This window comes from Schistocerca americana, chromosome X, assembly GCF_021461395.2.
Source record: "Schistocerca americana isolate TAMUIC-IGC-003095 chromosome X, iqSchAmer2.1, whole genome shotgun sequence".
Taxonomy (NCBI): Eukaryota; Metazoa; Arthropoda; class Insecta; order Orthoptera; family Acrididae; genus Schistocerca; species Schistocerca americana.
This window is the reverse complement of record NC_060130.1, coordinates 588,125,663-588,150,933: the sequence shown is the minus strand read 5'-3', so window position 1 is coordinate 588,150,933 and position 25,271 is coordinate 588,125,663. Positions and strand designations below refer to the sequence as shown.

Genomic DNA, 25,271 nt, shown 5'->3' with positions numbered 1-25,271 from the left:
GTGTTACAAAACATATGAAAACCAAAGGAAAGTGAGATTCAATATTCATATTAGTAAAAATGTTTTCATGATATGAGGTGTCTCAGCAAGTATCAAGTGACAGACAGCTGGTGCATTTAATAATTAAACAAATTTAAGCCCATACAGGGCACATATTATCTGATAACAGATCATAACAACACACCATGGTGCCTGGCAACAAATGTAATTGTTTTAGATATTAGAGGGAAAAAAGTAAAGAACAATACAAGTACACTAATTTGTTCTGAAATGAAATTCTTACATAATTATTTTGGTGGTGGCTTCCAAGTCAACATTAAACAATAGATAGATATGGCACTATAACCTAGCAGACAGTCAATGGGATGGTACAGAAGCAAACCATCTGAGTAAACACTCAATTACATCTCTTAAAAATTCCGTGTGATTCAGCAAGTAGTATTTTTTGCATGAGAATAGTTGTGAGACTAATGGGAAATTTATGTGCAAACTTAGTCTGTTGTACAAATAGATGTGTTGGTCATGAGACTGTTCACACAAGAGGAATAAGTGATTTAAATTACCTTCTGTTATTGTATGGCAAAGTTGGAGAGCCTCTGATACCTATCCTGCAGCAGAGACTGGATATGTTGACATGTTAGGGTCACATTGTTATGTAGGATGTAAGGTGTCATCTAACATACATCCAGTCTATAAAAAAAAGGCATCATCCTTTGCAGGAAAGTTGCAACAGTGCAAGTGTTACAAAAATTTTCACAATTATGGTTGCTGAACTACTTCTCAGAGTAACACACTTAACAATATCTTACTGAAGTACACTAATATTCCACCACACATTAGCAGCTGTGGGTATTTAGCAAAGTTTTCAAAATTCTTATGTGTTGCTTCATATCATCTCTTTGATGGTAAAATGTTTTTATTATCTGAGATGTAATGAAATGTAAATGAGAAAGTGAGATCTTACCACCGTACCACGTTATTATGTAAATATAGTTTATTAATAACAGTTCTACATCTCAGTGGTTGAAATTACATTTAGGAACAGGAAAATTAATCTAAATGTTTCTTCTTTAAATTGAACTGGAATGCTAGATTTAAAATCACTGCTAAGCAATTGAACATTATTATTTCTTATGTTCTCACTTTTTAGTCTGATCACTTGGATCACTTTCTATTCTAACAGTTCTGTACAATGGAAGGATTTGTAACAGCAATGGTTGATGAGTGGCCACAGTTGCTGCGCAGAAGAAAAGAGATATTTATTGCTATTGTATGCTTCCTATCATATTTAGTTGGACTGTCCTGCATTTCACAGGTAAATAGTAATTATTAATTAACTATTTATTTGATGTAGTTGGTTTGATTCCTATTTTATTTAATAACTGAAGACAGATATGTTTCATTGGAGTTCAATATACTGTTTCTTTTATTTTAAATCATAAAATGCTTTTAGGTTCATGCTAAATGAGATATTTTATTTATGCGTGGGTATAATACCTACCTGCATGCTTCTGTAACACACATATTGTTTTCCATTTTCTTTTATTTGAACACCATATTTCAATAATCAAGATTTATCACAATCATTTTACAGCTGTATCAGTTTTACAAAACATATCTTAGAATCTTATTTTATGACATTTGTGCCTATATTGTACCCTTATTCCGAGATTTGTAACACTCATCTATGCACTGCAAGTGAACAGCTATTATTAGGTCACAGGAGTTGCATTATTGCTTCTCTGTTTGTGTAGGGTAGTTCTCATTGGACTTAATTTAAAAATCCATTTCCTCCTTGTAACTTATATACATTTAAAATACATAATGTGCAAAACCAATTCTGATGTCACATTAGCAGACTTATTCTGACTTTACTGAATTTCTTCTTTAGAGAGGCTGTTATATGTATGCCACAGCATAAATGTACTGATTGCAGAATCACTTGTTAAGAGTACACTTCATCCCATTCTTACAGATTAGCACAAATGCCTTTAGTATGATGAAGTAATTTAAAAATTTAAGAACAAGGGACACAAAACAGATCACTTTTAAAATTAATAATATAGTTTGATGAATAGCTCTCAAATTAAGGACTGAGATTACACTTAGATGTGAACATCTATGAAAATGTTGAGACTGTTGTACTTCCTAGAAGTGCAAGACACTATGTGTATAACCACATTAATCTCATTATCAGTGGGCATGCATGTTATGAAGCCAAACCACTGCAGCCCATAATGTTCTCTGTACACCTGCAAGGACCTTGACTGGAGTGTTCTTCATGCATGTCAGTCTATAACTCTGGAACTAAAGCATCTTTCATCATCATCTGCAAGCTCTAGCTGTTTTCCAGGTCTCTAGAATTTGCACTTTTATGAGTAAGGTATTAATGACAGGCATTTAAGAAAACACTAACTTTTCTTATCTTAGAGAAGACTGAAGCCACCTCTTGCGTTGAAAGATGAAGTACAACAGAGTTGTTGTGATATTTTAAACACAACTGGTTTAAAAAACAACAATGACTGGCATTACCTGTTGCAACTATGTCATATGGAATAATTCTGTTGGAGGTGCCATCCAACACCTGGTTCTGTTCCGCAAGCTCTTCATAGAGCTGAAATAATATTTGTTTGTAGGCAATAAATTGTACGACTGTTCCCAGATGATGAGCTATGGTGGACTACGCAGATAACTTTACAAAGATAATTTATAAACATCCATAATTATTTCTTGCACTGGTCTTCCACTAGCAGTTATTCTCTAAATTTAGCCAATGGTCTCATCTTCCAGCAATCACTAGTAAGAGCTTCACATGTCTATTATGTTAGCTAGAAGATTCTAGTCATCATTTGTCCAGAAATCAAGTATTGTGAAAGTTTTTTCAGTGCAGCCAAAGTGAAAATTCTGAAGCTCAAATGTTATAACAAAGTGGTCACTCATAGTTACATTTTTATTTACTGTCTGGCCACTAATTCTCTCTATAGGTGATCTGCTTGGTAGCTCCAACTGATCTAGTGTAATATGTACAGGTTTCACCATCTCTAAGTAGGCCTAGCACATAGTGAAACAGCATCCATCACTTATCTGGGCCACAGAAGCATTTCCAATTAATTCTCTCAGAAAATCTAGAAGTGCCACAGTATCTGTAAATACTATGGAGGCATAATGGAGAATCAGAGAATCAGTCCATTTGAACAAATTGTGTATAAATGAGTGATATGGAAGTAACAAAGTATAGCAGTACCTCTCCTTGTAGTCAGTTAGCACACCATAAAAAAAATGTGTAAATCATGAGAAATTCCAAAGATGTTATGACAACAGACAAGGTTAGAGCTTTTAAGGTAAAAGTTACAAATGGCAAGGAATGAACAGCTAATATTAGTTAACATTAGTGAAATACACAAAAACAACAAAATTGTGAGCATTTGTTTGATATACAGTGTCCTCTCACTTGTTAAATTACCTCATCATTATTGTATACAGTTTCCATCCCCTATCTGGGTCTGTTAACAGCATAATCCTCTCCCTCTTTCTCTGTACTCCCACCATACTTCTCTCTTCACTCTGACCCAGTCTTCTCCTCTCTTTTCACAGATTCCTTCACTCCAACAGTTCACCTGTGACTTAGTCTTCTTCTAGGTCTCCTGCCTCCTATTGTCATTTCACAGAGCTGTCTCATTATTTTGCCAACTCTCATTCTTTTTAATATGCCCATACATACTAATCTCGTCTTTTCTTTGGTGTCTTGCTTGGGCTTCTATTTCACTATTTCTCTCACCATCTTATTCCTTACTCCATCCACTCTAGAGTCCTATTCTGCTTCTCTGAAATTTCAACTCACAAACCTGTATCCTGCTCACTTGCCTTTTCTTCATTATTCGCATTTCTGATGCTTGCATGAGTACTGGGGCATAATACACTTGGTATAACATTTGCTAACTTTTTGGTGGTATGTCATTGCTCCAGACCAAGCTTCTGACACTCTACAGTAGGCCATGGGCTTTCCTTCTTGTTTACTTTATGATTCCTGCTGGAGTCTTCTACTATGCTCATTAGTTACTTGAAACTCCCCATGTTCCTTAGCACTTGCCCTATAGTGCTTACACACATTACTACTCTAATCTTGAGCCTTATTGTCACCACCATTTCACACTTCCATCCTCTACCACTACTTCCCCCTACACTTTAAGGCTTTCTTCTACCTCTCCTTCTCCATTTTCATATGTTACTGAATCATCTGCAAACATCATTTCATTTTATATATTCCCCTCCTTTTCTCCCTGCCATTCCTGTCATTATCTAATCCATAAGGTGACGAAAATTAGAGAAGATAGTGCACTTCCTTGCTTCAGTCCACTTTCCTGTTCAGACAGTCTTCTCTTTTCTGCTTTTACACAACTCACAATTCCTTGATAAATGACATTTATTTTTCTTGTAGTAAGCTTTCCAATGCCCTTTTCTCAAGGATTTCCTATATCTTGCTTGTCAGTGTCCTGGAACACCACCTCACCATGATCATAGTGTCTCTCTTGAAGATGCCTTACACTAAAAATTAGATATATCATATGAGTCCCTTTTTCCAGTTTTCATGTATCCTTTTATTCTTTCCATACTATTCTCATGACCCCATAGAACCACTGCACTTTGACAATGCCAGTTGCTCGCACCACCTCCACATTTACTTCATTGAGTTCAGATGATTTTCCTTCTTTCTTGATCTTTATGACTACCTCTACTTATGCCCAGGATAGATATATCTCTACATGCCCTGGACCCTCATTTTCCTCATCCAAATTCCTGATTGGGTTTAGTAACTCTTCAAAATATTCTTTTAACATTTCCTTATTTCCTATACATTCTCAATTTCCTTTCCTTCTTTATTGGCCATCCTGACATTACCCATCATGCCTCTCTTCTTAGCCATAACTGTGCCACCTTCTTACTCCATTCACTTTCATCTTCCATCATTTTGACCAGTATCATATTATCTGCTAATCGAGCATGGAAGTTTATACTTTAAATATGACCAGGGACAAACTTTCAAAGAAGTATTTCTTGCTACAAGTAATTTTGGGAGACTGGAATACTCATCTCATATTTGGTAGTCCTCCACGTAGAAGACAGAATGCAAATCTGTCTGGGTGGCCTGAGTAATCATAATTTATGGGATCAGAGTTTCCTAAAAATTAACACCAATTTACAACTTCTTGGTCTTTATTACGAATTTCCTCCACTTCATCATAAGCAATAGCCACGCAGAGTGGCCACGCTGTTTGAGGCACCACGCCACAGATTGCACAGCTCCTCCCACCGGAGGTTTGAGTCCCCCCTCAGGCATGGGTATGTGTGTTGTTCTTAGCATAACCTAGTTTAAGTAGTGTATAAGTCTAGGGACCGATGACCTCAGCAGTTTGGTCCCTTAGGAATTCACACACACACACACACACACACACACACACACACACACACACACACATAAGCAATAACAAAACCCACAACCACAACAACTAAAACCTCTCCCCTCCTGTCTCTGCAGCTTGTGTATATATTTCTTTTTTAAGAATGAAGTAAACAAAACAATAATTATTGGAACTGCAAAATACATTACTTACAACTAAAAAAGTTAATCAAAAAAGTTCTTGCACAGTAGTTTTACATGAAATAAATGGTCGAATTGATATTTAGTGGTTGTAATTGTAAATTTCATCATTTACTGTGTAATATAATCTCTTACATCTGATCAAGTAATGCAAAATACAAAATTTTGATTTTCTCCTTAATAACAAATTGGCTTTTGTGGATAACATTTCCATGACTTCCAGGCATTGCTATACTCATTAAACTGGGTTTTTATGCAGTGAACAGATTTTGGTGAAATATGAAAATATGATATCTATTTACAATAAATTTCATAAACTTGTAATTAAGAGGTCAGTTACATAAGTTCCTATTACTGTGGTTCTACATGGACTAAATTACTAAATTAATATATAATAATTATTATCTTGGATTTTCTGGTTTTCTTTGCAAAATAGTATTTTATGTCAGATCCAATAATGCAAAACGTATAATACTGATTTTCTTCTTAATTACTATTTGGGTTTTGTAGCAGACATTTTCTTAAGTTCCAAATATAGTGCTTGGTATGATATTTATCTTTTTTTTTAATGAAATGCAGAAGTTTCATCAAAATATGAAAACATGCTGTTTCTTTACAGTTAATTTTGAGAAACTAGTTTTGAAACCCTACTCTGTTACTTGGTTTGCTCACAAAGCTTTCAAGATGTCATTAACATAGAATTCCACCATACAGTTTGTAGCAATATACATAAGAAAAATATGCAGAGATGTGAGACATTTGGTATTGGGTTGTTTACTAATATGTGGTGCTGTAATATTCTGTTAATATATGTGATTTGTCCCATTACACCATTCTTCCATCCATTTTCTGCTACCTCTCTCTTAGCTACTTTCTTCTTATCAGTGTATTCCTTTCATGCTTTCTCTGTTCTCTCCTGAGACCATACACAAAATACATTTTTTTTTTTTTTTTTTCAATTTCCTCCCTTACTGTACCATTCCACCAGGGAGTTTCATTCCACCTTTTCTTATCACTGGTTCTCCCACTCTCTTTCTCTGCTGCTTCTGCCATTGTTATTTTGAACCTTCCCCATTCCTCCTCTACTGATGGCTTTTCATTCCTTGGTACATTGCTCATTCTATTTTTTGAAATTCTTCTTTGTATTTTTCTACTTTCAACCTTCACACTCCTATCCTTCTTTCTTATCTTTTTTGTCCCCTTTTTCTCTTTAATCTCTCAAACTGTAACTAATAAAACACAGTGATTACTTATATATGGCTTCAGAAGGTATTACTTTAGTACGTGTATCTATTACCTTCATGTCCTACTCATGCATTATGTAATCTATCACAGATTTTCCCAACAAACCATGGCTGTACTACATTACCTTATGACTTTCCTTCTTCTTAGGCCAGGTTTTGCCTGCAGCTAGTCCATTCCTTTTACAAAAGTCTAACAATTTTCATCCTTCCTTGTTTCTCCATCCCCATACCTGCATTTTCAATTCTTCGTCATATCCTTCTCTTCCCTTGCTCATGTGTGCACTTAGGTCTTCATTATCATGATCTTCTGACTGGCTAGTTGTCTCTGCATTTTCTGTTCAAAGTCCTCCTTCTCTTCAGCAGACTATCCAACTTGTGTTGCCTGTACTTGCAGAATTTCCATGTCTTTCCCATTCACTTTCACTCTGACCTTCATCACCCTGGCAAACGTTCCCTTCACCTCCTCTTTCAACCCCCCTCTCATAACTAGTTTCATTCCATGTCTTACTTCTTCTTTATTCCCACTCCAATACAGTCTATGTCCACTCCTCAGTTCCCTACTTCCTTTATTCTTCCACCTGACTCTTGACATTTCTAGAATATCCAGACACCTGTCAGTGTCTGTATGTCAAATGTACCAAATCTTAGTCCTTGGCAATAACTGGGTAATCTTCCATTATTTTCATTCTTTGCAAGGCTTGTTACATGTTTGAAAGCGCATAGTTTCTCCACTCTTGCTTTCTAAGCCTGTCTTAGCTGGGTTTGTTAATTGAGTCTTCTCTCCACCTATTTTTGTCCATGGGAGGTCTCTAACTTCCTTCCTACCCTTCAACAGTCAGGAGCTGCTGATGAACACTTCGCAGTCCATCATCTAGATGTGCACTCTGTAGGGTTAAGACAGCACTGAGTGAAGTATGATAAATGTAATATACATACAGTGATATATTTAACTTCCATATTTATCCATTCTCTATAATTTATAATGGGAAAAGCACAACATATGCAGTTGCTCTTCTGTAGCCTGCACATCTGCAGCAGTTCCACATATGGGAGTGTGTTCTTTCCCACACCCTATATATTTTGGTTTCTAACATTTCTTTTACTTCCTCTGTTTCTTCTAAAAATAATAAAATGCCTGAAATAGGCCCACAGCTGTATAATGTAGAAATTTTGGAATATTTTATGAGTTTTGTTCATCTGTAAACAGAGCCAAATGTGTTCCATTCCACCAAGCACGGGGGCACAATGCTTAGCAATGCGGACTTACACTTGTGGCTTGAATCCCTGTCCAGTCATCCATATTTAGATTTTCCAAAGTTTCACTAAATCAATTAAGACAATTGCAAGGATGGTTTCTTTGAAAAAGGTCACAGCTGATTTCTTCCCCATCCTTCTCCTGTCCAATCTTGTGGTCCATCACTAATGGCCTCATCAGCAGTGGTATGTTAAACTCTGATTTTCTTTTCTGTGTTTTCTCCTGTTCCCTCCAGCACAAACTATGTGTAACTGCTGTCATTTATGCTGATGGTCACTAATATGTGCTTGTTTGTTTGAGTTTTAATGCAACAGCTATTGCCCACAAATGAATCTTATTATCTAGATGCGTATAGCTTACAAATTTAGCTTATGAGAGCTCTGATAACAATATATATTTTCCTATTCTGAATAAAAGTTTGAAGAAACAGTCATTCACTAGAAGAAGAATAGGAAGATGAAACAATAGGAATCATATGGTTTCAATGTGTTTTAAAAAGCTTTTTCCAGTTCATGGTGGGATGATACAGCAACCAGTGACAAATGTTTTAAAGAGATAAACAGTCTTGGCTGTTTCGCAACCAAGATTGTTCATCTCTTCAAAAAAGTTTTAAAAAGGCCTGCTTTTCTTAAACAGTTTTGATGCCCAGGACACTCTCCAGAAAAACAGCCTCCTATTTCTCATTACACATGAATCTATAGTTTGAAAGATCAGGACACATTTCTATTTGTATGCTGTAATGGTAGCCACAGTTCCCATTGTTGAGGACTGTGTGCTCCTTTGTGTGTTAACAAAAAAATAATTTAGTGAAATCATTGAATTACGAGCCATACACAAAATTGATTAATGTATGTTGATTCTTTTGTTGCTCTAGGGAGGAATGTATGTATTTCAAATATTGGATTCATATGCAGTCAGTGGATTCTGTTTATTGTTCCTGATATTCTTTGAATGCATTGCAATTTCCTGGGCATTTGGAGTGAATCGCTTTTATGATGGAATAAAGGATATGATTGGTTACTACCCATTCATGTGGTGGAAGTTCTGTTGGACTATAGCTACTCCATTTATATGTGTGGTAAGAATTTTCCTTCAGTTCCATATTTTTTGTTTTGCTTGTCGCCTTCTTATAAATTTGGCATATTTTGTTTTCAGGCAGAAATAGTAATAAGAATTTAACATATTTTCAATGTCTAAATCATATTTACTACCAAATGCTTCATGGTTGTTGCTTGTTTGTTTTGTTTGTATAAAAGTAATAAAGAGGCTAGTGGAAGAAATTCCATTAGCAGAAAGAAACTGGAGCAGAGATTAGACAAAGTGCACTGAATACTGATTTGTTACTTCCTGCTAAACAGTAACACAAAGTTCAAAATAAATATCCAACTTCTTGGTTTCATGTCTTTTACTGCTATTTCACTATTAATTTGAATCTATTTGACTCTTGAACCACATAAAAATAATTTTGAAATGCTTGCTCTCCAATAAAACACATTTTTCAAACTTTATGACCATACCTCTGCACAACATAAACACTGTGCAGGATGAGTCTGAACCATACCAATAATCTTTCAGAGATCAGTGAATGTTGCTTGGTGAATCCTTTGATAAAAGAAACCCCTGGTCTCCATGTTGATGTTATGGAGTAGTTCATTCAGTTTATTTCCTTTGAATTTTATTGCATTGACAATGCTTGCACATCTGTGGAAATACATGTGAAATGAAATTTGTGTTGTGTTTTTAAGGAAAACAAGTCCACTGATTCACAATACTCACAGATGAAAATATTGTTGCCCCCTTAGATTGCAATTTTGTCCTGCTCAATGTGGTTTCAAGTCTTGTTTCCCTTAGTCTTAGTTCTATGTAAGCAGACTTGACCAATAGCCACCTTATTTGTAGAGCTGCTGGGCAGTTGAGGAGTTACTGTGGGTTGCAGTTCCCACAGCTATGGCAAACTCAGAGCAGTACCTTCGCATATGTACATAGGTGACTGGGTACATCAGAACACACTGCCTTTAAAAGGACATGTTAAACATGAGAGGTGGCAGTCTTGCCTTCACAGGGTGAAACATTACATGATTATGTGAGGATAATCCAAAGAACTGTTTTTAGAATAGTACCTGTATTACGTATGGCAGATGCAAACAATGTAACTGGTGGACTTCCCACTTCAAGCAGAGATAGCAAACTATTTCCTAAAGCAATTTGTAGAAAATCACCTTTCTCCTGCATATGTGTTTTACACAGGTGAATCCATATTTAAAAAATATGGCATGTTCTGTGATTTGAATACCTATGTATGAAATAAAAAGAACTTATATACACTGGTATATCAATCCTGTCAGAACTATTATTTTCAATAGTTTCATGATATTATCATACATATTTCCCAACAGACCGAATGAAATAATCTAAAAGATGTTTCCTGAACATTTCCTACCTGAGTTTGTAGAAGATGTGCCACTGACAGTTTGGTTTCAAAATCGTGGGGCAACGGAATTCTTTGCACTTTACACTATAAATCACATTTACATTCAGTTTTGGCAGTGATGGATTGGTCTGGTGGTCTCAATCCATAACCACCTCCGTCAGCAGACATGACATCAATGGATTTTTTTATTCTGGGGTGAAATGTCTAGTTTATGACTTTCAGATCAATATTCCCATTGACTTTTCTGCTATTTTTGTCACAGTCACTAGAGTTGCATGCCAGCCTTTTGGGGTTCTTGAGCATGTAAGATTATTCATGGTGTGTTACTGTACAATCTGTCGTGATAATAGTGGTTGGTATTTTGAACAACTCCTGCATTGTATTGTACAGTAACAGGTTTGTTGCATTTTTTTCATTTGTTCATTTTCATTATTAGTTACTGCAAGCATGATTGTGTCCCAGCATTGTAACAGTTCAATGCTGAAAGTGAAGAGGTAAAAGTGCATTTAAATCTGTTGTCAAAACTGAGTACAAATATCAACAGAAATGTTTTCTTCACAAGACACATTTTATAATACATAAACTTACACCATTTGCCCGGTGATATCAGGATATGGTTACAAAAGTATTGAGGTAACAGACTGGACAAATCAGTCTAGCCACTGATTACCAGAAGTTGCTTATTTGATAACACTCAACAACAAAAATCTGGCTGTGTTGATTACACTTTATTATGTAATTTACAAGATTACCAGTTTTGGCTCTCTGCCATCATCATATTGGTTAAAACTAAATGTAAAAACGATAATAAAACATTAGAGATATAATATGGCTGAGGCTAAAGTTTACAGAAAAAAGTCCAGCGGTACATAATAAAGATAACATGGCTGATTACCACAACATGCCATAAGGAGTATACTAATATGAGCATCAGTGTTGAATGCTTTCTATATTCTCGGTGCTAGAAGCGGCCTTAGTGCAGCCTATACTTATGAAAACATGTGAGGGTGCTAGTGATGAGATATCACAAGAGTCCAGCATCACAGATTCAAAAATTTTAAAATAGGATATTCAAATGTTTTCACATAAGCTATAGAGCAAAAGGCAGCAACAATATATATACTTAAAATCAGAATAAAATGTGCAAAAGGTAAATAAGCAACTTATAGAAAACCTTTTAGCACCACAAAGTAAATGAAACAAGATATTATGTGAAAACTGATTCAATGAAACAGCAACTATTTACTTCAATGGCTATAACACATTCAGAGGACAGTCTGGACTTCAGCCATTTTGAACCTATTATGTTCTATTAGTGCTTTTTCCATTATGTTTTAACAGATATGATAATGGCAGGGAGCCAAAACAAGTAATACTGTGAATTATATAATAAAGTGTGATCAAGATGAACAGTTATTAATAAAGTGCCATATATGATTGCTGACCAATACACAGACTTTGTCTTCAGCTGATAAAAAAATCTGGCCAACCCCTAAAAATCTGTTAGTAGACTTCAGGCATTCTCTATGCATAACAGCATATATTTTAATAGTCTTTTACAGACACGGTGTATACGTGGATGAGGAAAAAAAATTCCCGGATTTTTCCCGGATTTCCCGGTTAAAAATACACTTCCTCCCGGATGAAAATACACTTTTTCCGTGTTAAGTAACAGTATACTTTTCCTCAGAACTGTAAAACTTATTAATCTTTCAATGGTTGTGGTTTTATACACCGGCATAGAATTTCCCGGCACTTCTGATGTGCAGCAACATGCGCACTGCATATTTCGTATTTCGAAAGTATAAATTCGAATTTCACCAAATACCGCATGTTACTTTCCGAAGGATTGAGATCGAGATTGCGATGCGTTTTTGTAAGCCAGTCGTAGCTCATGTCAAGCGATCTCGCCAGCCGATGACAGCGGATATTCAGAGCATAGGACACGTGATATGGTCAGCCAATAGCAACATCACTGTTAAGTAGCGCGAACACACAAATAGGGAAAAGTAATGGTTTAAATTAATATACATAGTGTTGCTAAAAGAAAAGAAAAGCTTTCACGTAGCCTATAATATCGGCCTCTAAGATTAATAAGCTGGAAGAGCAGCTAAGCTTTCATACATAATGTTGATATTTTTTGCGCGTGTTACACTTTTAAGATATATCACACAAATGTGCCAGTAAAATTTTTAACAACGACATAAATGTCTGATCTTCTGGGCTCTAAAATATTCTAAATGGTCGTTCTCAAAGGTTTGAATTTTGAATGAGAGTCAAACGCTCTGTAATTTAATAAATTCATCGGACATTGGCGGATAGAGTTCAACTTCTGTAAAAGGAAATTAACTTTACTTGAAGGTAACGCTTTTCAAACAACCATTCAGAATATTTCCTGCGACCTGTTAGAAATAGATTCATTTCAGCAGTTGTGCCAGATGACAAGCGTCGCCGCGCTTGCGCAGCTACAATGACGCAGGGAGCCCGTATGTTCGTACGTGTAAAACATTAAAAGATCTTACATTATGTCATAAACGAAACAAGACGTTAGGGGATACTCTAAGAGCATGGGAATTTTGTGAACCCTACTAAAATGCACATTCGTATGTCCAGATTCAGATGTAAATTTTCTTGGAGTACCAGTACCGTATTATCTCATGTTTGGTTCTTTATTATGGCATAATGCCATACGTGCTAGACAATGAAAACTTGAACTTGAAATGTAGTGAACAGTTGAAACTAGGCAGTAGTGTGGAATTAAACACTTTGTTTCAAATAAATTGACTGCCTCAGCAGAAAAGATTAATAAAAGTCAATTTTTTTAACAAACAGAGATAACTTCATTGTTCTGCAAGGCGATTAACGCTTGACTGTCAGAAAGGTAGAAACAAAATAAAATCTGAAACTAATAACTTATTTTGGCCTTCTGTAATTATGTGAACTTTAGCCTTCCGTAATTATGTGAATGTATTTTAATTCACTTGATAGCTCCCGACCACAAAAATCCGTTTTGTTTTCATTTGACGTGAGAGCAATAAACGAAGAGGAAACAGCAAAATCACTTAACGTAAACACAGGTCACGTGGAGACTACCACCTCCCCACTACAACTCAGACTGCTCAGTGCATCAGGTCCAGATCTACGATATTTCCGAACCGCGGCATTATTAGATAGTGGTGCTCCCCCTCCCTCGAGCATTTGAGGTAGGACGCCAAAAATTTTAAAAATCGGGTTTTCAAAAATATCTTTATATTGTAGCTCACATCTTTCAGAAGAGTCTGATACATAAAACATATATGATCGAGGGAACGTAAGACACGTTATTTGGTCTTAAGTGTGCCGAAGTGCAGTGCTAAGCCTCTTCACAGAATTATTACATCGCACGTCTGTGTATTTCGCTCTGTGGAATTCAAAGGTGTAATAATTTGTAATGGGTGCCATAAAACTATATTCAGCCCAGTGGAAATTAAAATGTTCTGTGGTGCGTCTCCCGCTCCCAGTCAGCCGGTTTGACATCCTGCCCCTCTTTAAAAAATCTTGCAATTAGTAGTGTATGGGATTATTTGTAACCGGGAGGACAAGAACTCTTCAGAAAATTTTCGGTCTTTACTGCCTTTTAGCTAATAACTAGCTGTTCCGTGTGACATAAAATTAAATATAGGATACATAAAACGAGTAAAGACAAGAGACAAGCAAGACAGTACACATTTCTTCAATCCTTAAGTCCTAGCTTTTTTTTCTCTCTCTCTAATCTTGCCACAGCTTAATATGGCGTACTTTCCTTTCTGGGAAAGAATGTATTACGCCATCAAAGTTCGTCAACGTTTTGCTACATGAAAAAACGCAGAAAATCTGTTAATACAAATAGTACCCAAATAATCTGCTAGATAAAACGAAATAGGCCTGCTTAATATTGTAGCAATTGTTACACACACCAAATAAACGAGACTGTTTTGGCACAAATGGTCATTTTTATAACACGACAGAATATAATTCACGAAGTACCAATATCAAATGCATATTGGGCCTACTACAAGCAAAAGGTTTTATGTTAAGAAATAGTTTCACATTTCATTCATACTCTCTAGCTTCTGAAGCATGAAATCGAAAAGTAGTATTACGAAATTTTTATACAAATTTAGAATCGTCATATTCTTCCGTAATTTGTGAGAATCTCCGTTTCTTCTCCTTCCTCATTCTAACAATCTTGTCATCACTAATCCTGTAACTATTCCTGCCAGTGCCAAAATGTATTCTCTGGTTAACTTCACTAACCCTGCCACAATCACCTGTTTAGTTATCCCGCATTTGTTCTCCGGTTAGGCGTTATTAAGTGTTCGTACAACGCGTTTTCCGCGCTACTCCCAGAATAGAACTTTAGTGGCATCTAGCCGGGGACTGTGTAACAAGCCCTTAGTAGGGTACCGGTCTGGTCAAAAATTTTCTGTCAAAATTTTATTTTCTTGGGTACACGGAGAAGACAATACGTAATCTTAGTTGCCTGTTACTCCTGTTAGTCGTTTATTTCCACTATGGTAGTATGAATCTATGGAATTCGCTAGTAAGTGTAACAACGCTAAACATTTGCAAACCCAGTCAACCACATAAAGAGCGATTGGCATTCACCCTTTCGGCTTTATTCGCTCAGCTCGTATAGACCCGTCCCCTTTTGTCTGTAGGAAAGTTTATTTCTAAATGCGATGGGGATTCCAATCGCAGAGACATCAGGTACACTATGCACGCATTCAAAAATCAACTCATGATTCATTCAGAAATCAACTTGGAATTTGATCAAAAATGTTCAAAAACCAACAGGGATGCGTTCAAAATCATCTGAGTAATCGATAGACCAAAGTGCGCTGGATGCTAGGCGCTTTATGAAACAAGGCCTTTTTCCTCAATGTTATGAATTTGGTGCTCCCCCCCCCCCCCACCCCCCACCCCCCCGAAACTGCCGCCCGGGACAGATACATGCCCCGATTTGCCACCGCCCCCTAGTTCCGGGCCTGTTGCGCATACGTGAATCTGTCAGCTAGGTGCACCAGTAAAATTTTTCCGGATAGCATCTGGCTGCTTGCTGCTATTGCTTATACAGCTAACTGCCACACTTCTGTAGCCAGAAGCGGGAGAAGGTACTACTCATACGCGACTCAACTGCACATGCGCATAAGCTCGCTAAAGCTTTCCCGGCATACTGATTGTTCCATAAAAACATGGGAGACTCTAATGTAAACAGTTGTGACGTCGCGCTCATCGGAGGCAATTTGTTGTTATGAAACATTGCAGTCTTCCTAAAGCCTTTGACACATTTTGCTGTTCGCAGATGCTTGTATGAGCACTGTGTTTTGTTCCTGTATATGGCGCATTTCCTTTGCAACTTAGGTTTTATTTTCGTTTTTTTCTCTCGTTCGTGTTTTATTGCTGCAATATTATTCTGCATTAGTGAGATACAGTAATATTCTTTGTTAGAGTATTGGTTCTTACTAGTCAAAGTTACAAAAATTGAACCAAAAACTAAAACAATGAAAAATTCCCGGAATTCTAAAAAAATTCCCGGGCTTTTCCCGGTTTTCTCCCAGATGAAAAAATTCCCGGGATTTTCTCGGATCTCCCGGTTGTCCTGGGTCGTATACACCCTGTACAGATTCATGAAGATCTCGATTATATACCTCAATACACTTTCACCAGTTCCAGTGAATGATGTGTACTACATCACTGTGGCTATCATGCTCAATGAGCAATTTTTATGAAGAATACATCCCATTGTTTGCAAATGGAGCCCCACCTGTTAAAGTATAAGCATATCCACACTGACTTAATGCATGAGGTATGTTTCCATAGTTGAATTTCAGTCAGTTAACTGTAGTCTGCTGTAGGGGACTAGAATATTGCATCATGTTTATGCTGCAGAAAATTTCAACAGCAAAGGTCTACAAAGCCTGCTGTCAGGCTAGTATCTCATCATCTTTCAAAATTAACACCTGCCACAATCTAGGTCCTGAAGAGAAACTTGAATCATTAGAGAAAATAAAACAAACAGCACTGAGAATCACCCTAATTGGATGCACAAGTGCCTAACAGTTTTGTGGATGCCACTTTCTTCTCCTTAAGCTGTAAATTCCGATTTATTTATTTATTCTAAGCACAGCCACTAGCATGTAAATGCCATTTTAGAGACAGTAGGAAAAACAGTTTCTGAATTATTACTTACTGTGGTATGAGGTGATCCAGTCTTTGTTTTCTGTAGTCCTTAATTCTGGTGATATATTTTGTTGGCCTGCAGAATGACTCTTTGAATAAATAAGCTCCAGTTCAATTCAGAGCTTCCTTTCTGGTGCATGTGCAACAATATCAGAAGATATACCTTTGCACTTTGTTCAAATAAACTACTTGCAATAGATAAAAAAAACTATACTTCCAAGCAACAGAAGTCTCTGGATTACTCTTATGTGTACATCTTAGTGTATAGTAATGTAAACAATCCCCAAAAACAAATATGTAAATACTTGCTAATCTTGCAAAAAATCAGAGAATGGAAAAGAGAAAATTACAGACCTCAAAATACGTAAAGCTGATGGGACTTTATATTATTGACATTGTTAAAATTGAATATAAAATTTAAACTGCAGAGTTATCTCTGGTATTTATAATAATAAGTATTTACAAGCTTTATCCCCCCAATAGCTACATGCATCAGCATGCCACTTCTGGGATTTGTGGAGGCTCACTGGCTCTATGTCAATTCTACCCAGTGGCTTAATGATCAAGGCCACCATGATGGCCAGCCTCAATGTGGCTTTTAGGTGGGTTCTCACATCTGGCTAGATGGATATCAGTTTGGAATCTATGGTCCATCTCACTTACATGATTTGCAAACATTTCAAAAAACATTTGCACATTTTCATACTGAATAATGCTACACAGAGACACACAGTGTACAAAAATTCCTTCCCAGGGGAAAGGGGATGGTGATAAGAAGGGAAACCATCCACCCTCTACCACTAGCTTACCAAATCCAATAATTAACATGACAACCCCATGAACATAAAGGATAAAGGAGAAAAAAAGAAAACTAGTCTACAAGTTTTATGTAGTTTCAAACCAGACTTTAATAGACACTTTGATTCTTTTAGGGTTGTTTTGTAAGAGAAAAAGTTCAGATACATTAATTGATTTGGTATACTGCAAAGTGAAAATTCAGTCTGTAGGGTGAATATTATATCATCCAGTATAATTTTTGTTCAGCTACTAAAGAAATGAATATTAACTTCTATTAATAGTTCATTTCCTGTATGTCAATAAAGAATTATTAAAATTTGTGTTAGAAAATTTAAAAGATTTCTTCAGTATCTCATATTTGCAGCTTTATGTTTATGACACTCTATTTTTATTTCAGGGTGTTTTCATATTTAACCTTGTTCAATGGACACCAATTAAATATCTGGATTATGAATATCCATGGTGGAGCCACTTCCTTGGTTGGATTACAGCTTTGTCATCAATGTTGTGCATACCAGGATATATGATTTATCTGTGGCTAAAAACACCTGGTGATTTTAGAATGGTAAATATTCAGTAATGGCTAAAGATGGTGTATCTAACTGGTTGTAGTTAAATTTTACTCTTATAGTGTAAGGTGTTTCTGTGATAAATTCCTCATATCAGTGGCCTTAGCCATCATCCTGATTTGAGTTTTTCACTTTGCTAACTCAATTTAGACAATTGTGAAGGCACTTTCTTTCCAGATTTATTTCCAAGGCTTTGTTTCTGCCACCATTGCTTTCCATTCATGACTGTAATGCTTATTCCACTAGATGCATACTAATACAAACTGCCTTAGTTGGATAATAATTTATGAATTAAACTTCTTCCTATAATTTATAATGAGGAAATACGGAAGCGTCCGATCCCACCCGTCTGCTTTGACCCATGACGTCACAAATATGGTGGAAACAAAAACAAACACACACACTTTCCACAAGAAGCCTAATGACACTAACGGGACAAGCGCGGGAAATGGGGTGTTTTGGGTGGGGGGGCAAACTAAATATAAACAAATTTAGACGTCTTGCATAGCTACAACGTGTAAGTGAAGACAGCCATGCATGAATATCCACCCACCTCCCCAGGGGTCGTAACCCCTGCAACCCATAGAAGATAAATATGCTTCAGTAGGTGATTAGTGTTTTTTGTCTCTTTAAAAAAAAAATCTCACGGGATAGAACGAACAAATCAGAAAGATAAATATAATAAACTAAAACAGAAATTCGAGGAAACAGCTAATTAAAATAAGTAATAAGTGTTTTTAAATTAAAAAAAAAAATCTCACGAGATAGAACGAACAGAGCAGAAAAGTAAATAAAATAAGATAAAACAGAATTGGAGACAGCCACACTCAAACCAAACTCCGCGCCGTCATGACGTCACACACGACAACACCCTTACGTCACGGGTCAAAGCCGACGCGTGGGATCGGACGCTTCTGTCGACCCTATAATGACAGCAAATACAAGGTGTTCAAGAATTCCCATGGCATACTTCCAGGACTTGTAGAGGGGAATGAGTACATAATATTTTGAGTAGGAATTCATGTTCTGAAATGTACCGTTTCCATGCTATAACTATTTAAAAACATGTTTGCTAGCTAGGCATGCAACAGGGTAGTCATGGTGGGTGGTGGTTATGTCAGATTGGTTGATGACTTTTGACATCTAACCAACCTCCCTGATCTAGTTTGAGCCTCATTCATGTGTCTGTGAGTGTTAGAGTGACATGGTTCACTACACGTGTGCAGAATAGACTGACACGACCCTTCTGAATGGCAAAGCTGACAGTAATGGAGGAGTTGCTCATCGCCTTTATCAAGATCACTCTTCACAATATCTGATTTCATTGCATACCCTTTTCACCATAATTGCACATCTAGTTCGAGAAAGGATGCATTCACCATCAAGAGGCATGACTGTAGTGGTCCAAGGAGATGCCACACACCCAAATTGGAAGATGCCATACTGGACCACATTGAAGAGGGCCCACCAACAAGTATACAAGCAGTTTCTTTAGCTACTAATGAGTGGAACTGTAAAACAAGTGATGTAGTGGGTCATACCTAAACAATTTCTTGTAAAAGTTGTTGTGTCACCAACATGTTTTCAAATGGTTGTAGCATGTTCCTGGACATGGGTTCTAATTCAAAACATTATCTACTTGTTCCCCTCTACAAGTTCAAGAAGTATATAATGGGAATTTCTGAACACTCTATATAACAAAGAGTTAATTCAGCACAAAAATTACAAATGTTATGGGAAACTAGGTCTGTATGACACAGGAGACACACACACACACACACACACACACACACACACACACACACACTCATGCATCTTTTATATATAAATAACAATAATGACTAGTGATTTTACTAGTAAGATAGGATACTGTTGCGACGGAAGGCTTTATCCCCCCAATTCTAAAACTTTATGAGTGAATTACAGATCTAACAGTAGCTTTCAAAATGGCAGAAGTCTGATGTGTTAGATTGTCAAGTTTCCCACAATCATAGTACTGAATGACGTGCTGCTTTTCTTTTACGATTTCCAACCTCATGACACTACGCAGAAGCATTATTTGCTTGTCAATACAGTAAGTACAAACATTTGTAAGAGAAGAGTGTACCATACTGGCATAATGCTGTACAATCACATGCCATCCTATCTGAAACAGATGCAAAATTTACAAAAGTTTAAAGTGAAACTGAAAGAGTACTTGCTTGACCACTGCTTCTATTCTGTTTCCGAGTTTTTCGAGTACCAGAAAAGTATAGTGTAACTGCTCAAATATTCTTAACCAAAACGAAACTTCCTGGCAGATTAAAACTGTGCGCCCGACCGAGACTCGAACTCGGGACCTTTGCCTTTCGTGGGCAGAAGTAAAGCTGTGAGTACCGGGCGTGAGTCGTGCTTCGGTAGCTCAGATGGTAGAGCACTTGCCCATGAAAGGCAAAGGTCCCGAGTTCGAGTCTCGGTCGAGCACACAGTTTTAATCTGCCAGGAAGTTTCATATCAGCGCACACTCCGCTGCAGAGTGAAAATCTCATTCTGGAAACATCCCCCAGGCTGTGGCTAAGCCATGTCTCCGCTATATCCTTTCTTTCAGGAGTGCTAGTTCTGCAAGGTTCGCAGGAGAGCTTCTGTAAAGTTTGGAAGGTAGGAGACGAGATACTCGCAGAAGTAAAGCTGTGAGTACCGGGCATGAGTCATGCTTCGGTAGCTCAGATGGTAGAGCACTTGCTCGCAAAAGGCAAAGGTCCCGAGTTTGAGTCTCGGTCGGGGACACAGTTTTAATCTGCCAGGAAGTTTCATATCAGCGCACACTCTGCTGCAGAGTGAAAATCTCATTCTGGATTCTTAACCAGTCTATCATTTTATTTCATTATATTAATTTTGTGATCAGTATTCAACAGGTACTGAATAATTTTTAATTATTTATCTTTTTCAAAATAACAATGTGTATGATGTTGTAAATACTGTTCCAGCCTGACTTGCCTACATCATTTGTGCAAAATATGTACCTAAACACAATTTACAGGACCAATAAAGAAATACAAACAAATACAAATACAATACATAAATATACTTTTCACAAATCCAAATAATAATAATAATAATAACAATAAGAGAGAGAGAGAGGGGGGGGGGAGGTTTGATTAAATGATAGGCACCCATTCTTAACAGCAGCTAAATATAAATGTTATAACTATTGCTTTCAGAATTAATAATTAAAAATTTGTTTAGAGGAATTGGTAAAAAGAGGCTCTGAACAGAAAAATGTACCAATGTTCACCATTTTAGTAATTATGTATACTAATCTATAAAATTAAACAGCATTTTTGAAAATTAAGAGTAACATATTGATCTTAATGTATTAATCATTCATGGCATGTACCATGTTCTCTTTCAGAAAATGAAACTGTTGGTACGAATAGAGGATGATATTACCACTTTACGTGAGAAAATGACAAGTGGAGTGTCGGATATAAGTTCATTATAATGAAGACCAATGATTTACTAAACTAAATAAAACTCTGTGTCCAAAAACAGTGAAGAAGAATGAAATTATTTGTGAAGTGACAAAACAAAATGTTGTGTTCATGAGCAGTAGGGATATTTACATGAAAGTGTCTTCCATTGTAACACCAGAGTTTATCTAGTGTTCTAGAGTCAAGACAGCAGAATGGATTCATCTCAGTTAATTAGAAAATGCTTGATAATATACCTGTGTTAGTGTACATAAACCTCAAAAATGGAATCGAAGCAAATGCGGTACTTCTTTTCACAAATGTGATGTGTATCGCATTGGACATACGACATGGATGGGGAATGGAAGATTCATGCATTCTCTACAAGCACTTAAGGGAACAGAAACAGCAGAATTAAACATGTACAAATAAATGTTATGAGTGTTTTTAAATGATATTTGAGTAATTGATAATGTGGCTGTTGCTGCTGCTGTTGTTTATACATGTACTTCTAGTGCATCTGTGTTAAAATAAGATTTCTGATCAATGTATCTCATAGTTTAAGAACAACCTCACTATTCATATCATTTTTCATTCATCAGAACAGAAGTTACATGCCACATAAACCAGATGTGGAAAATGTGGAACAACCTCCACGTAAATAGAAAAATTAAAATGTCAAAAGTGGCATACTTTTGTTCAGTAAGAGCATTTGTTAGAAGTATATTAGTGTTTCCTTTATTTGCAGAAACAAGAAAAATAATTTCAAGTAATGTTTTATTTATTTCATTTTGTACATTAAATCTGTTTCTGTGTGCTGTTGACAATCATAGTACCCATTCACCTCTCCTGCATTTTTATGTTTTGACATTTTAATAATGGACAATTCTTTGTAATTTTAATAAAACTTTTTTAATGTAAAGCTTTTCTATATCCTCCAATGAATTTGAACAACTGAAGGGCTCTAGATGAATGTAATTATCCTTTCACTTCACTTATTCCTCCGGTTATTCGCATGCGCGTGTGTGTGTGTGTGTGTGTGTGTGTGTGTGTGTGTGTGTGTGTGTGTGTGTGTGTGCATGTGAGCACCAAATTTTATTTCCCACAATGTAAACAGGAACAGGTTTTTTATTTTAAAAAAAGAAATTTGAAAGATTAAGTTCATTGTGTGTTTCCAGATGCATTGATAGCTGATCTATTTTCACTATCTGATCAACATAAAGATCTCATCAAACTGCAGTAAGTTGTTCTACATGTGGCATCAATTTGTCATGTCACTGTAGCAATGACATAGACAAGTGATACATTTTAGTATCACTGCAATAGTGGTATTCATTGGTTTACTTGTGCTGGCTTATTTTAGACAATATCATATCCTAAGCTGAGGAAGTGGACCTTTATTGACATGATACGAACTGAAAGTACCTTGGCATGTGCTAAGCATCACCAGTTCAAATTTACTACAAAAAATTTTTAATTCTCACTATAAGTCTAAAAATTGAAAATTATTACAGCTGTAAATACATTTACTTCAAAACAGAGATTTTTTTCATGTCATGCTGTAGGGAAATCATGCAAAAGCTGCCTGAAGATTATTAGCGAAGGAATGAAATAGTAATGCACTTTTTTGATGAAAAATGTTGGTTTCATTAAACAGAAGCTGCCATGAAAAATTATAGATGTTATTCATCAAAGATACAAAATAAAAAAAATATATATTGTCTCCATCTTATAACATTTAAATAGTTAAAATATTTCATAATAAGTTGTTAAGGTAAATATTACATTTAAACTTCTTACTTTCTGTTGGCACTTACAACTTCTCTATTGTAAATAAAAACTGTATATTTGTATGGCCACTTATATATTCTGGACAATATTGTAAAAAATTATTAAAAGAAAAAAATATGTGTGGCATTATTATAGAGTAGATGTCAGAGAGAACATGAACTTGTTCTACATGTGGTTTCAGTCTGTCATGTCATTGTAGCAATACCGCATTCGAGAGACTCTTTTTAGTATTACTATAACAGTATTATTCATCAATTTACTTGTGCTGACTCATTTTAGGCAGCATCATACCCTATCAAAAAAGAAGGAATAAAGCATCAAGGTATCATCAGTTGTGATACAGTTTAAAAGAACTTACAGGTAATACTAAATTGAGATAAGTGATATGAAGTATGCATTATACAATGTATTAAGTGGAATGTATTGCATAATCATTTTCATTCTGTACAGTATCCCTCAAATCACAAGTTCACAATAGTTTGTGACATTACAAACACTATTGTAATGTCATCATTTGTAGACTATTCAAAATTTACTGGCAACTTTTAAGTCTACCATTTTAAGTACCTACTGTGTAATTTTTTAAATGTATCTGATCTTGCAGATTACATGATAATGTTTTATGTACACAGAATCATGCACTTCAGAAATCTATAATATCCTTCAGACTATTTTGAAAGCTTAATGAACATAAAATAATTCAATTCATTTACTGATGATGTAAAATATTACCATGTTGATAATCTGCAGAAAAACTGAAACTGCATGAATGAGGTGAAAATTATTCCATTATTTAACAAGGATGAGTTTACTTTCAAGGATGAATATTTTTCTTAATTTCTATGCTGGTGTATCACAAAATAACTAAGCTTGTTTTGGAAAATTGGTTCATTAAGACTGAATTGCTAATTTTGAAACTCAAAAATTGAATTGATAATTTAGTTTGTATTATAACTGGGAATATTTCTCAAATAAGACTCCTTTCAATAAATTCATTCTAACAGATTTAATAGTTTCCTTATAATTGTGTTTAATAGCAAAAATATCATTGGTAGCACTATAACATGCAAAAAAGTAACAAGAGCTTTTATCTGCAGTTTAAATTGTGGGAATATTTTGACACTGATTTTTCTATCATGTAATAATTCCAAGGACAAGTGAAGTATTTTACTGATCTCTATCAGTCTCTTTACAACATCACACACTGCATGTTTTGTTCATAAATACAGCAACTATGACTCTGATGCTAGTGAAAACATAGTTATATAAAATTGATAACACCAAGCCATTATAATTAAAATAGGAGGCACTAAAAGCATTAGAAGCTGGGAGAATATTTCTATGTACCTTTCATTGATAACAGTTATGAAAACAACAAATCATTGTCCAACAATTTATTGAATGTTACACTGCAGCAGACAAGGAGAGGAGAACAAAAGTAATCAGTACCTCACATAAGTAGTACCAATAGGCACACTTCTGTTGATTGCATTTACTCTGAAAATGCAACTTTGAATGAAAATGAAATAGTTGATGATTAAATCAGTTTCACTGGATTCCAGGGGAGGTCAAGTTAGTAATCAGTTCATATCTTCGATTATATTTTTTACAATTATATCCAAAATATCATTAAGTTCATAGATAAACTGTCTTGAATTACCTGATTTACAACATTTTTTGTACATCATTAAATAAGCCTATTAGACAAACCTAAATGTTCCCTGATATGTAGTGTGACTGCACCACCTATCACTTTCCTTACAGGCAAATGTACCATAATACTCATTCTGCAGACTAAAGCATAATTCATTTATGAATATAACAATTCAAATTCCAATCTTAATGTTTCTTCCTCCAGAATAAGCTGGGCTGTCTTTGGACTAAGGTGAGTAGGCAGATCGTTTTGGATGTTTGCCCATACTGCCTAACTGTTC

At 35.8% G+C, this 25,271-nt stretch overlaps 1 protein-coding gene across 3 annotated transcripts in view; it reads left to right on the top strand.

Annotated features, from left to right (window-relative positions):
- LOC124555071 (sodium- and chloride-dependent GABA transporter 1) overlaps positions 1-24,185 on the top strand; it is a 401,980-nt gene extending 377,795 nt beyond the window's left edge. For all 3 annotated transcript variants that reach the window (XM_047128856.1, XM_047128855.1, XM_047128857.1), the window contains exons 10-13: positions 1,184-1,315; positions 8,973-9,176; positions 17,926-18,093; positions 21,489-24,185. In XM_047128856.1, the coding sequence (XP_046984812.1) occupies positions 1,184-1,315; positions 8,973-9,176; positions 17,926-18,093; positions 21,489-21,578 (594 nt within the window). In that variant the 3' untranslated portion in view covers positions 21,579-24,185. The remainder of the gene's footprint in view (positions 1-1,183; positions 1,316-8,972; positions 9,177-17,925; positions 18,094-21,488) is intronic.
- Positions 24,186-25,271: the final 1,086 nt, after the last annotated feature.